Source organism: Suncus etruscus, chromosome 16 (assembly GCF_024139225.1).
Source record: "Suncus etruscus isolate mSunEtr1 chromosome 16, mSunEtr1.pri.cur, whole genome shotgun sequence".
Classification (NCBI taxonomy): domain Eukaryota; kingdom Metazoa; phylum Chordata; class Mammalia; order Eulipotyphla; family Soricidae; genus Suncus; species Suncus etruscus.
Window position 1 is genome coordinate 44,534,923 of NC_064863.1, and position 14,070 is coordinate 44,548,992.

Sequence of the window (14,070 nt, forward strand, 5' to 3'; positions counted from 1 at the left end):
GCAACTCAGCAACAGTCTGCATGCAGGCCAGATCGCTCTGCATTTAATGATATGCTGAAACTAGAGGATGCTCCACATCAGCCTGACATCGACGAAAGAAATGCACAGAATCCAGAGTCTCTAAATATAAAAGTCTGATACCAACAATAGCTAAAGTGTGAAAAAGTTTCACCGGGACATTGAGATTGACTGGAGTTGGATAGACTGGTATGCCTGGAACCCAGAGTCTGTCTTATGCCAATAAACTTCTGGGGTGAGGCCTTTTTGTAATCAAGTCAAGGACTTTTTTTCCATTTTCTCCATTTTTCTGAACCTATGCAAACATTGGCGATTGCCACTATCACACCTTTACTATATTTTTTTTTACTCTTATCCTTTAAGGAAAAAAAAATACAACTTACTGAACTTAAAAACAAATTACTGTAGTAGAATGCCTGTCTCGAATACAGGTAGGGGATGGGAAGGGGGGAGGGGGTAATGTTGCATTGGTGAAGGGGGGTGTTCTGGTTATGACTGTAACCCAAATATGATCATGTTACTTAAATAAAAAACATATTCAATAAAAAAAGGTGAATTCAAAAAATATATATTTGTTTTAAATGAACATGTTTAAAGTGTTTTCTGAGTAAAGTTGTTATTTTTAGGAGAAAAAAAAGCTTTACTGTTTTAGGGAATTGTGGCTTTAATTGCCATCTCTTTGTGTTCCAAGATGTACTATTTTTCTGTGCCTACATATTCATTACTTAATATTTCTGAGTTTGAGGTTGAGGACAATACCGTTCAAATGTCTTTTAGATATTGTTCGGAGTTTCTTCTTGTAGACATATAGCAAAGACAAAAAGCAAAGAGATATAATCTAATATGGCTAAATACTTGGAGACGAATCAGAAAACACCAGTCTTTTAGTAAATTCCTTATAAGAATTGAGCTTTGCAAATGAATAATATATTTCAACCTTATTAAATGGATTTTATGATGTTTGTTTTTCAAAGTCTTATTTCTGATTATAATTTTTTAAAAAAATTTTATTTAAAAATGTGTGGTTATAAGGTTTACATAATACAGCTTTTTCTATAGATAAAGTTGTTTATAATTGAGTTACAATCATACAATGTACTTAATTCATCCTTGATTATATTAGCATAATTTAGAAAAAACAGTATCTACATAGGTAAAAACTCTGATTTTTATGTTTACAGCCTCTTTTTTATAATTTTTTATTATGACCAATGTTAATTACAAGTCTTTTACATTATATTTAAGGTATATAGTGACAGTGAATCAGGGCCATTCTCAGCACCAGTGTTGTCCTCCCTCCACCCCTGTTTCCAGGATGCATCCCATACCTTCCCTCTTTGCCATCTGAACTGCTAGTGTACCAGGTCCCCTTTGTGAATAGCTTGTTGTAGATTGGGGGGGCCTTGATCCTGTTGTCGTTGACTTTGGTTTCGGTGTTTAGGTCTGATCATTTTTTATTTCCACTCAAATTTCAAGCGACTGGTATCATTCACTTTTTTTTCTCCTCAATTTATGAGGCAGAAAAAGATGACTCAACAAAACAAAACAATAAGAAAGACCCTACTCTAGGTTTTGGTCTAGGATCTGTACAACAACCAAGATCTCTAATTCCAGAGGTCTGACTGAGACAACTGCAACTGAGCAGGTCTTCTGGAAACATTATGAAAGACTCTATCCTAGCCTTCATCCTAGGATCAGTGCAAAACCCAAAACCACCAACAACAGAAGCCTGATTAAAACAATAGTGATGGAACAGAACTTCTAGAACCATAAAGAAAGACTCCATCTTAGGCTCCATTCTATGACCTGTGCAAATACCAAGATCTCTTGTTACAGAGGCCTGATTTTATCATCCACGACTAAAGTGGAAAGTTTCCAGACATCACAAAAGGACCTCGGGTATACAGAGCGTATACAGAGCGTGTAGTTATACCCATGTCAGTATACTTCAAGGGTAGAGAAACCCTGTATCTCTTAAGCAAAGGGAATTCCCTTTCTAATCTCCCCAATATTTACTGTGCCTATGCAGAAAAAAAAAAAGGCAGCACAAAATAAATTTTTTTGATTTGTTATTGTTGTTGGGTTTTTCCCCCCCCATTTTTTTGTGCTTTGTTTTGTTTTTATTTCAGGACTATGGTTATTGTGTGGTGGTTGTCTTTATTGCTGTGGTGCTTTTTGGATTTTTTGTTTGATTTTTCTTTTTGTATTGTTATGTTTCTCTTCCTTTTTTCCCTTTCTTCTCTCAAATTAATATTTATAGCCTCTAGAAGGACTCTGTCCATTTTTTGCTTATTTGATTTTTGCCCCATTTTATTTTTTTTTCTTTTCTTCAAACAGAACCACATAACTTGAACCATCTTGTTCCGCCTCACAAATTGAGGGGGGGAAATGGAGAGTACCAAGACCAAACAGTTATATGATCACTAAGTAGTAATAAAAAATGATCGAACTTAAATACCAAATCCAAAGCCAACAGTTTGATCCTCGGCATCCCATATAGTCCCCCCATCCCCAGCCTACCAGGAGTAATTCCTGAGAGCAGAGCCAGGAGTAACCCCTGAACACAGTCAGGTATGCCCCCCAAAACAGTGAAACAAATAAACCAAAAACAACCCTGCTTATTTTGAGTTGTTCCCTTAATATTTTTTTATCATTTCATATATGTTATTCAAAATTCTATGGTTTTTGAAAAGTAGATTTGTTGTCAAATAATACTTTCAGCACCTTTTTACTCATTTTTGTGCTTATCCTATATGAAAGTGGTTTGGGACTGGGATCCCTGTGTTTGTTTTCCAGTGCTGGGTATTGAAAATATTCATGCTATGCAAGCCAAGTCCCATACTACTGAATCACATCCCTGATTTTTTGGGAACTGTACTTTATACTCGAAAGAACTAATTTGGAAAGTGGTGCTTACTTTGACTCATTAATATATTCTCTCAACCACAGACTTTACATCTTTAAAAATGGGACTTATTTTTTATAGTATTTTTAAAAGAATGAGAGAAAAAGATATAGGTTACATAGAGTATTTTGCTTTATTAGCAGGCGCTTAGTTAATGCCAGTTGCTGTTATGGTTATTTCTGGTATCCTGTTTTTCTAGCCTTTTTTGTTTTGTTTTTTAGCTACACCCACTATGTTCTGGGGTTACTCCTGGTTCTACCCTCTGGAATCACTCCTGACAGTGGTTGAGGGACCTTAATGATGGGATATCAGGGTATCAGATGTGGGTTGGCTACATGTAAGTACTCTACCTGCCATATCTCTCTGGTCTCTTTCTGTCCACTTTATTCTGTGTCTCTCATAGTGCCTCATTATCTGTTGTGTTCAATAAATTTTTGTTAAGTTAATGTACACTTTATTTTGAAATCCTTAAATAGTAAAATTATAAGATTTTAGAAGTATGATCATTTTGTATTCAAAACAAGAATCCTTAATAGTATTTTGCCTTCTAGAGTAAATAACATTTTTTCTTCTCCAGGGACAGTGATAAAATAGAAAATATAATTGCTATTTATAAACTTTAATGGAAGTTATTTATATTATATCTCTTGTGGTATACTTAGATTTACTTCTGGGTATTTTTCTTTGAACTTTAATCTTTGTTGCCCATAATTAAGTTATTTAGGTCAAGGTATAGCAGGGATTTTTAATCAGATTGGAAGTGATCCAGAGTAAAGGTTTTTGTGCCTTTGTGTCTGGAAAGACGTAAAGAAATTCAAGAGAAAATGAATCAGGAGCAATCAAAATAAAATCTAAAATGTATGTGTGAAAGGAATTTGCAATATACTTATTAGTAGTATTGATAGTATTGAAAGTTATTTAGAACTCTTAATTTACCATATTTTCCGGTGTATAAGACAACTGGGCATATAAGACGACTCCCTAATTTTGCAGTTAAAACAGGTTTAGGCCTATATTCACTGTATCAGAACGTTCTTGTGCTGCAACTGTATGTACCACAGTGAGCCAATCACAACAAGCAAAGGTTCAAAGGTTATACTGTAATAGACTTCCTCTCTGACTCTGGCCAATCTGAGCAGGCTTTTGACAGTGTAGATTCGGGTCCAGAACATTGTCTAATTTGCATGCATAAAAAGCCTGCTTGGATTGGCTGAGTTAGAGAGGCGGTCTGAGCAGCCTTGCAGTGATTGGTGCAGGATTGAGTTGGAAAATTCGTTTTGTGGCAATATTCACACAATTTTCGTTTAGCGGCATATTGAAACATTTTTCAGAATATACTCCGTGTATAAGACGACCCCTGATTTTCGGTTGACTTTTTTTTTGTTTCAAAAGTCGTCTTATACGCCAGAAAATATGGTATATGGCAGATCGATTTTTGGGTTGGTTTTCTTTCCTTTTCTTTTTCTTTTTTTTTTTTTTTTTTTTGGTTTTTGGGTCACACCAGGTAGTGCTCAGGGGTTTCCAGGGTCTGTGCTTAGAAATCGCTCCTGGCTGGCTCATGGAACCAAATGAGATGCTGGGAATTGAACCAGGGTCCATCCATGGTAGGCTGCATGCAAGGCAAATGCCCTACCGCTGTAGGCTATCACTCTGGCCTGGCAGATTGTTTTTAATTAAAAGAAATGGCAGACTTTTTTAAATCAAAATCAAAACTAAACCAACCTATAAAAAGTAAACTTTAGGGCCAGAGCAATAGTACAGAAGATAGGGCACTTGCCCTGCATGCCTAGCATCCCACTGGTCCTCTGAATACTGTCAGGGGTGAATACTAAGTACAGAGCCAGGAGAAATCCTTGAGCAATGCCAGGTGTGATCCAAAAAAAAATAAATAAATAAATTCAAAATACTTGAGAGAAAAGGTACATGTAACTTATGTAAATAAAATAATAGCAAAAGATATGATGCAAATATTAATAAAAGAAAGTTACACATATCAGACAAAAGGTTGATATCTAGGATATACAAAGTACTCATAAATATGAACACCCCAATCTAAAAACCATTAAAATATAGGGGGCAGGGCCAGAACGGTTGCACAAGCGGTAAGGTGTCTGCCTTGCCTATGCTAGCTGGACCACGGTTCGATCCCCTGGCATTCCATATGGTCCCCAAAGCCAGGAGCCACTTCTGAGCGTATAGCCAGAAGTAATCCCTGCGTACCACTGGGTGTGGCCCAAACACTAAAAAAATAGTTAAAAAAATTAATCTACTGGCAATTGCCATGTATTCAGCCATATCCATAAACTTCATTCTAATATTGAAAGAGATGTTTACCAAGCTGTGAAAAAACATGAGTATACTGGTCATATAGATGAAATTGGCAATCTCAGGAGAGGCATGTCAAGTTCTCACCCTGTAGATGTCATGCCAGTTTCACCCAACACCCACTAACACCACTTTGTCAATGGCCCAGCTTCACCACCGAACCGCTGATCTCTGTAGAGATAGAAAACTGACCAAAACTCTAGGTATGCCAGTAGTTGAACTGACATCTCCAGGACTTTTTTTGAGTAAATACAGGCACCCTTCCCCAACATTCTCATACTTCCAGAAGCCTTGGCAGCCACAACCAAACCCTAAAAAAGCTGCAATATCAGTCTCAAAGTTTGGAATGTGCTGCCATAAAATTTTTTCAGGACTGTCATCACATTAGGAACACACCAATTTAGATATCAACATGGATTCAAAGCCACCTAATGTTCGAAACAAAACTAGTAACAGAAAATCAACTAGCAGGGCTGGAGAGATAGCACAGTGGCGTTTGCCTTGCAAGCAGCTGACCCAGGACCTAAGGTGGTTGGTTCGAATCCCGGGGTCCCATATGGTCCCCCGTGCCTGCCAGGAGCTATTCTGAGCAGATAGCCACCCCTGGGCATCTCCGGGTGTGGCCCAAAACCACCCCCCCAAAATCAACTAGCAACAAACAATTTAGCAAACCTCCTGACAATAATAACCTCCCTGTTAGGTACATTAATTTTCACAAATTTTCCTACTGCTCTACTTTTAAAAAAATAGTAATTTCATTACCATTTACCTATAAACAAGAAATGTAAAACATATCATTGCCTAGGGCTTGGAAATAGGTTACATTGGTGGTGGGATTTGTCTTAGAACAAATGTATTATGAGTAATTATGTAATGCATGGTCTTTAAATCAAGTTATTAAAAAATAATCTACTTGGCTTCAAGAAAGAATTTAATTAAAAGCATTTTTAAAATTTTTAATAAAACATGAAAAATTGTGTTACTTTCATTTTCTAAATACTGTATATATTTAGTGCAATAAAGGATATCCAAAACCTCAATTAAAAAAAATAAAAAAAGATGATAAAGATCTAATAAAATGATTTCTAGGATTTTACATGATAGAAAATTACCAATATAGCAAGTATAGTAGTAAGTATATATAGTAGTCATTGAAATAGTAGAAATACCCTAATAGTTGTAATAGGGAACTATAGACTATGAATTCAACTATGGATCCAGAAATAGTTTTTGGTCTTGTTTTTTAAAAGAAGAGGGCCACAGAGATAGTGCAGTAGGCAAAGCACTTGCTTTGCAAACAGTGAGACACGATTCAATCCCAATCACTTGATATGGTCTTCCCAAGGCTCCACCAGAAGTAAGCCCTGAGCATGTGTAGCCCCAAAACAAGTAAGTCCTGAGGACCGATACGTGTAGTCCCACAACAACAACAACAACACAAATGTTTTTCTTCAGATCAAGAAATTCTGGGGCTGGAGAGATAGCATGGAGGTAAGCCATTTGCTTCCCATGCAGAAGGTCAGTGGTTCGAATCCCAGCGTCCCATAAGGTCACCTGAGCCCACCAGGAGCAATTTCTGAGTGTAGAGCCAGGAAGAACCCCTGAGCACTGCTGGGTATGACCCCCCCCCCAAAAAAAAAAAAACCAGAGATCAAGAAATTCCTTAGTCTAAAGATGATGTTGTAAGAACTATTAGAATAAAGAACTTTTCTCTTTACTTTTGTTTTTTTGGGCCACACTCAGTGGTGCTCAGCGCTTACTCCTGGTGGTGCTCAGAGGACCATATAGAATGCCAGAGATCAAACCCAGGTTGGTCCATGCAAGGCAAGTACTCTGCAGGCTGCTACCTCAAGCAGGAGTATTCTTGGAAAAAAATAAATACTATCACTACCTCAATATTATAAAAGAAATTCTAAAGGAGAAATTTTTCTTTCTCACCAATAATAAAATAAAATACACTATAATAAAAAATAATCATTAGGAATATACATACCTATTTCAAAAAGATATCAACACATAAAATTTGCTTTTTGTTTTTTACTATATGATTAAAATAATGAAATATCACAAAACATGACAAAGCCATTTTATTTCAACCTAACAATAATTCATTTTAAAACTTCAATAAAGGGGCTGAAAAGACAGTATCACAAGTATGGGGCTCGCCTTAAACATAGCTGAACCAGGTTTGATCCCCAGTACCTCATATGGTCCCCTAAGCATAGCCAACAGTTATGCCTGCGTGAATAACCAGGAACAAGCCACAAACACAGTCAATGAACAAAAACATTCAAATAAAAATTTCAATAAAAATGTAACTTTTGGGGTCTGAGAGATAGCACGAAAGTAAGGCATTTTGCCTTGCATGCAGAAGGACGGTGGTTCAAATCCCGGCATCCCATATGGTCGATCCCCCATGCCTGCCACGGCGATTTCAGAGCGCAGAGTCAGGAGTAACCCCTGAGTGCTGCCGGTGTGACCCCAAAACAAAACAAACCAAAAAAATGTAACTTTCAATTTATGCTAATTAATCATAATTCAATTAATATCTTGGAAAATATTATAAGCAAAGTCTTTTACATAAAATTTTTTCTATTTTTATTATAGATCACCAAAACTTGTAAACTACCTAACACAAAAATAAAAATGAACTAAAATTTCCCATAATATTCCAGAAATGAGCTTACAATCATTTCTTCTCTTTCTATTTTATATGTCAGTAATAATATTAGTTGTATATATTAAACACACATTTGGAGCCATTTAGTTAAGAGCTCTATCGATTATTTCATTTCATTCTTACAACAATTCCCCTTTATACAAATAAGCTAGTAAATACTGCCAAAAGGTCACAAAGCTTTAAGAACTAATCCCTTTACTTTTGATCCCCTAAACCAGGGATCCTCAAACTTTTTAAACAGGGGGCCAGTTCACTGTCCCTCAGACCATTGGAGGGTCTGACTATAGTAAAAACAAAACTTATGAACAAATTCTTATGCACACTGCATATATCTTATTTTGCGATGAAGAAACAAAACAGATACAAATACAATACGTGGCCCGTGGGCCATAGTTTGAGGACCACTGCCCTAAACTATACCTCCACCATTCTACTAAAAATGCTATATTCTATTCATTTCTTATGCCATTAAACAAGCAAATAAAATTTTTAGAATGCTATTTAACATGAAGCATGCTAACATACTATAACTAAATAACATACATATAAATACTTCGTATCTCCTTAATGATTTTATTTTGATGGGGAGTAGGGGCCCCTACCCAATGGTGCAAAGCTTCACGTAACTATTGTACTATCTCTCCAGCCCAGATCTGATTTTTGTATAGTACTCAAGATACTGTGAATCATTTAAAAAAAAAACTAACAATACAGTAAACATCGTAGATAAGTCCATGATTTGCTTGCTGATTTCTAAATTTAAGTTAAAATATATTAAAGGGTAAGAGTATATCTCAAACAAATTCCTCACATTTTTAAGGTCCTTGTCTAGTCCCAGTGAGCTCCAAACCACCCTCCAAACTTCTGGGCTTGAGCCCACCATTAGCATCTTTAAGAATGTCCCCAAGAGCCCCAAATACTGCTAGTGGTGCCCCTATAAAATAATACAATTAAGTTAATAATAAATATAAAATACAACTCACTCTTTTACTGAGGCAAATAACTGGCCACATACTGCAACCCAACGTGCAACAGCAACAAAGGCAGCCACAAAGTAACCATCGCACATTAACAGGGAGGTTCTTCTTAAGACAACTGTTGACTCTATTGATGCTGGCTTTAAATTCCTCAGGAGCTACCTAAAGAAACAATTAAAAGCACTGCAATGTTAATGTCAATAAATATGCTTCATTAGCAGGATATTTTTAAAAACTGTGTTGAAAAGACTAAACTTAAAGGATATAAATAGTACCTAAATAACACTTACTTTTCCAGTTAGTGAAGAAGGAAATTCTGATTCAAATTTGTTGCTCAATCCAAATCTATTTTTCAAAAAGGAAAAAAAAATGTTAATTACATGTCATTTTGTGATAAATAATAAAACCTCTTAATCAAAGGTCAAAAAATATACACAGTAAATTCATGTACAGAGCAACACAATACTGAGACCAGCAATTATGACCAGTAATTTAAGAAATAAGCAATTTTAACAGCCATATCAAAACTTCTGTATACTAACAGCTTGTAATGGAATGAACAATAAAGTCTTAGAGGTTATCTTTGTGAACTAAATATTAATGTACAGAAAATAATACACATGCCCTCTTTTGTCCAAATTATTATTCTTCTAAATAACTACAAAACTAAAAATCTCTACTACTGACCACTCTACTACTGACCACTCTTTAGGTCAAAAATATTTGTTAGTACTGAATTACCACTATTGCATGTAGCTCAAAAACAAATACCGAATAAAGCAATACAACTAAGAATGAACATAACAGTTTCTGAAATCTGCACCTAGCAATTACAGCCTGAGAATGTTAGATACCTACAGTGTGATGGCTGGCTTAGCTATTTAAACTTTAAATGACTAACAAAGCTGTAATAAGTGCTATAGAATACTCAAAGAAATGGAATTGAGTTAGTGCCTTTTACTACATTTAAGCTTTTAAGAGCATGCAAAGGCCATGAAGATTCATTGTGTACCAATTTGCATAGCTATTAGGAAAGGATAAACTATTCATAGAGGGGCTGGAAAGATAGTACAACAGGTAGGAGCACATTTGCCTTTCTCATGGTCATCACAGGTTTGATCTCGGGGAATATGGTCCCCAGATCCCTGCTAGTAGGTATAAAACATAATGTGCTTGATATGTGTATATATATTTAATATAAATTATCACAGTAAGTCTTGATTACATCATTATTTTTTTCTCATAATGAGAATCCTTAAGAGACACTTTCTTAGCAACTTTTATAAACACAATATTGTACTTTTGATAGTTGGTACTAATAAGTGATCTCCTGATACTGTTTGAAATTTGCTGGCAATTCATAGGCTTCCAAGTCAATCTTCGGTGTGCTTAAGAGAGAAATCAACTGAGACAAGAGTGTGTGTAGCACCATGAATCTGATTCAACTGATTCCTAACAAACTAGGATAAAGGCCCACATTTAATGGATTGTATGATTTTCTTATCGAAGAGGAGCTGAAAGACCACATTTCTAGCAAACTTACTTTAAAATACTTTGCAAGGGATTGGAGTAATAGTACAGCAGGGAGGGCCGCTTGCTTGCCTTCCATGTAACTGACCTGAGTTCAATCCTGGCACCTCATCTGGTCCCTGAGCTTGCCAGGAGTGATCCCTGACTGCAAAGCCAAGAGTAAGACCTGAGCACCACTGGGTGAGCCCTCCCTGCCCCATACAAACAAGCAAAATAAAGAACTTTGCAAGTTGGGGAGGGGATGGCCAAAAGTGGTGGAACACAAAATTCATATGCATACTGAGGCCTTGTGTTCAACCTCTAGCACTGCCTGGCCCCCAAAATAGTAATTTAAAAATATGTACATTAAAAACAGTTCTGAGGATCAGGTTGTAGTCTGCACCACTATCTAGATATTGTGAGAAGAGGTGAATGAAGGCATCTGAGTCCAATCTTTCATCATCTTGCTTTTACACATTCTTCATAGCAACACTAACACTGGTTTTATAATCTTCATAAACAATAGGTATTCACCAAAAACATGGTATTTCCCTATTTCCAAGCCAACCTCTATTCATACTAAACATAAACTAGCAAATATTACTGTTTAAAATAATGCTAATATTAATGTCATTCTTTAAAGAAAGTACCATTCAACAAATGTTTATTCAGAATCAAACATTCTAAGTTATAAATTCTTTTTTTTTTTTGGTTTGGGTTTTTGGGTCACACCCGGCAGTGCTCAGGGGTTACTCCTGGCTCTATGCTCAGAAATCGCCCCTGGCAGGCACATGGGACCATATGGGATGCGGGGATTCGAACTACCATCCTTCTGCATGAAAGGCAAATGCCTTACCTCTATGCTATCTCTCCGGCCCCTAAGTTATAAATTCTTTTTTTTTTGGTTTTTCGGGCCACACCCGTTAGATGCTCAGGGGTTACTCCTGGCTACACGCTCAGAAATTGCCCCTGGCTTGGGGGGACCATATGGGACACCGGGGGATCGAACCGTGGTCCTTTCCTTGGCTAGCGCTTGCAAGGCAGACACCTTACCTCTAGCGCCACCTCGCCGGCCCCAGTTATAAATTCTTAACTCTTAGGTTATCCTCCTTTGCTCTGAAAAGTTTCTGTGTCAATCAGTATTTCCCATCTAAAGTATGATTATTACAATTAAACACTTCCTTTCACTCTAAGCTTTCTAAAGAGCAAATTTGTTCATTAATACCCAGATGTTTTTTGTGTGTTTGTTCGGTTTTTGGGTCACACCCTTTGCAAATTCCTTTTAATCTTTGACTTTGGAATCTAATCTGTTGATCTGCGGAGTATCTTCTTTAAAAGAAAAAGTAAAACAATAAAAAATAAACCTTTTCTTCATTTCAAACAACCCTGTAGAAAGAATATTCTTTCCTTAGTAATCCTCATTTATAGTTCATATGCTGGGGTCCCAGCATCTTCCAGACCCATCTTCTGTGTTCTGATACTTAACATCTATGTTCTCATAATGCATAACTACATTCTCTTGTCTATAGTCTTTGACATATCTAACTAATTACGTTTATAAGCCGGACATGATAAGCAATAATTTTTCTGAGTTGGTATGGTATTTAAGAATCTTTAGACCAAAAAAATAATCTTTAGACCCCAAATACTGTCTAATTTAATACACTGAAATTTAATACATTGAAACAAAATAACTGATAAATCAATTTCCAAGCTAAGAAATATCACTATTCTACTAACTCACTACAAACATTCTACACATGATTGTTCTTTCTTTTTTTATGTTTATTCTTTCTGATTATGTAGCACTGTCCTAGTCTCAATGGTTATTTTCAGCATTCCAAGCTCTTCCCTCTAGACTGAAATGCCCATGTCCCCCTCAGGTTTGATGATGTAGAACTAAGAGCAAAAAGCATACAGTTAAATGTATAGCCAGATTCATTACAATAAAATGATACAAAGCAAAATCACAAAGGCAAGAGGCAAATAAGGAGAAAGTCCAGAAGAAACCAGGAGTAAGACTGCAAAGAATACTTTCTCAGTAGCAACAAAGAGGATGTGAATTCCTAAAGCAACTAGTTTTAACATGTGTATAGTGTTGCTGAGCTTTATGAAAGCTCCTAGAGACTCAGGGCCCCCAGGCTTTTACTCGATTGTCATTTAAGTACTCTCTACTATCACATCTGAAATTCTGAGTTCCTAGGAGAAGCAAGTGTTCAGTATAAACCACATTGTTTCAAGGCAGTGAGCCATTTTACCAATTCTGTATTACGTGCAGTGAACCGCTGTTTTCAATTCTGGAATACTGGGACCCCCTCCCAGAATCCAAGTTCTCAGACACTAGCCAAATGATCCACACTATAAAGAACCTCTCTAAGGCCAGCAGTTTCATGCTAGCTATATTAACACTTGTCCACACACTTTTATACTAGAAAGGGAAAGACATATCAGTTTTTCTCTCTAACATGAATCTTGTTTTCATCCCAATTAGGTAAAAATTCAGCATCAAAATGTAAATAGTACCTGTCTCATCTGTTTAAAGGAGACTATTTTATTCAGCAACTCAAATTGTCCAGATATTGCCACCACTTGAAACCAGTAGCTCTAAAATTGTGAATTATAAAAACTTACCAAAATCCCAAACATTTCATTTTTCTCACCTTTACCAACTTGATTTTTGGCACTGGTTATATCCTACTACTTACCACTTGTTGCTTTTCTACTCTGTAGCAATTGTCTATGACTCCTCCTCCTGTATCTGACAAAACTATACAAGCATTTTAGACATACTCAAAAAAAAAAAAAACCTTGCAACTCTTGCTCATTTTAATTCAATCAGAATGCCCACTGTCTGAATCCTCAAAAGAATAATCATTTAACTATTATAGCTAATTTATTTCTTACCCAGTTATATCTGCATTACTGTACTCTATTCCTAATCAGCTCACTTCTCTATGTTCCACTGTAGTTACCTTCTCTAAGTTCAACCATACTTTCACAGACTTTTAAAAGTAGATACTATAGTGCTGAACTTGTCAGAAAAAAAGGATCACTAATACAATCTGCTCTGAAGACAACCTGCTCTTTTTAAAATAAACACAGTGCTTAACTCCAGTCAAAGAAAAAAGACCACTGAATACAAACTGTTTTGTCTTCTCTTCCTTTCAGTTTTAGACTTACTGATGTCATCAGAGCTCATGTTCTCCATAGAAGCAAGTTACTCAAAATTACTCAAACCTTATGTGCTCCTTGGTTGTACCTCCTGAGATCGCCACTACAATCCAGTGTTTCTCCTTCTCTTTTCTTTACAGTCTACAATTTTATATTAAGTCTTTCCAGCATAAAAATCTAAATCTATATTTTCTTCTCCATCAAGTTATGATGGCATCCATCTCTTTTCTTTGCTCATTCAAATGTTCAAAAAAACCTATATACATTTACTACTTTTACCTCATTTCCTATTATTCAAACTATTAAAGTATGGGTTTAAATCCACATTTCTCTACGAGTGAGAGCATTTTCAGAGTAGTTTAAAAAAAGAAAGCTCTTTTTACCAAGTTCTCCTTCATATAGCATGCTTGCTTTTTGCAAAGAATTCAAACATCAAAGTGGGGCCTGTCTTGTTTAGCATAGGCTACAGCAAATGTCTCTCTTGC

General features: G+C 36.1%; 1 protein-coding gene across 1 annotated transcript in view; it reads right to left on the bottom strand.

Annotated features, from left to right (window-relative positions):
- CHIC2 (cysteine rich hydrophobic domain 2) overlaps positions 1-14,070 on the bottom strand; it is a 53,019-nt gene that overhangs the window by 15,248 nt on the left and 23,701 nt on the right. Inside the window, exons 2-3 of the mRNA XM_049790185.1 lie at positions 9,196-9,250; positions 8,912-9,067 (exon numbers count right to left, since the gene is read on the bottom strand). Coding sequence (XP_049646142.1) covers positions 8,912-9,067; positions 9,196-9,250 — 211 coding nt within the window. The remainder of the gene's footprint in view (positions 1-8,911; positions 9,068-9,195; positions 9,251-14,070) is intronic.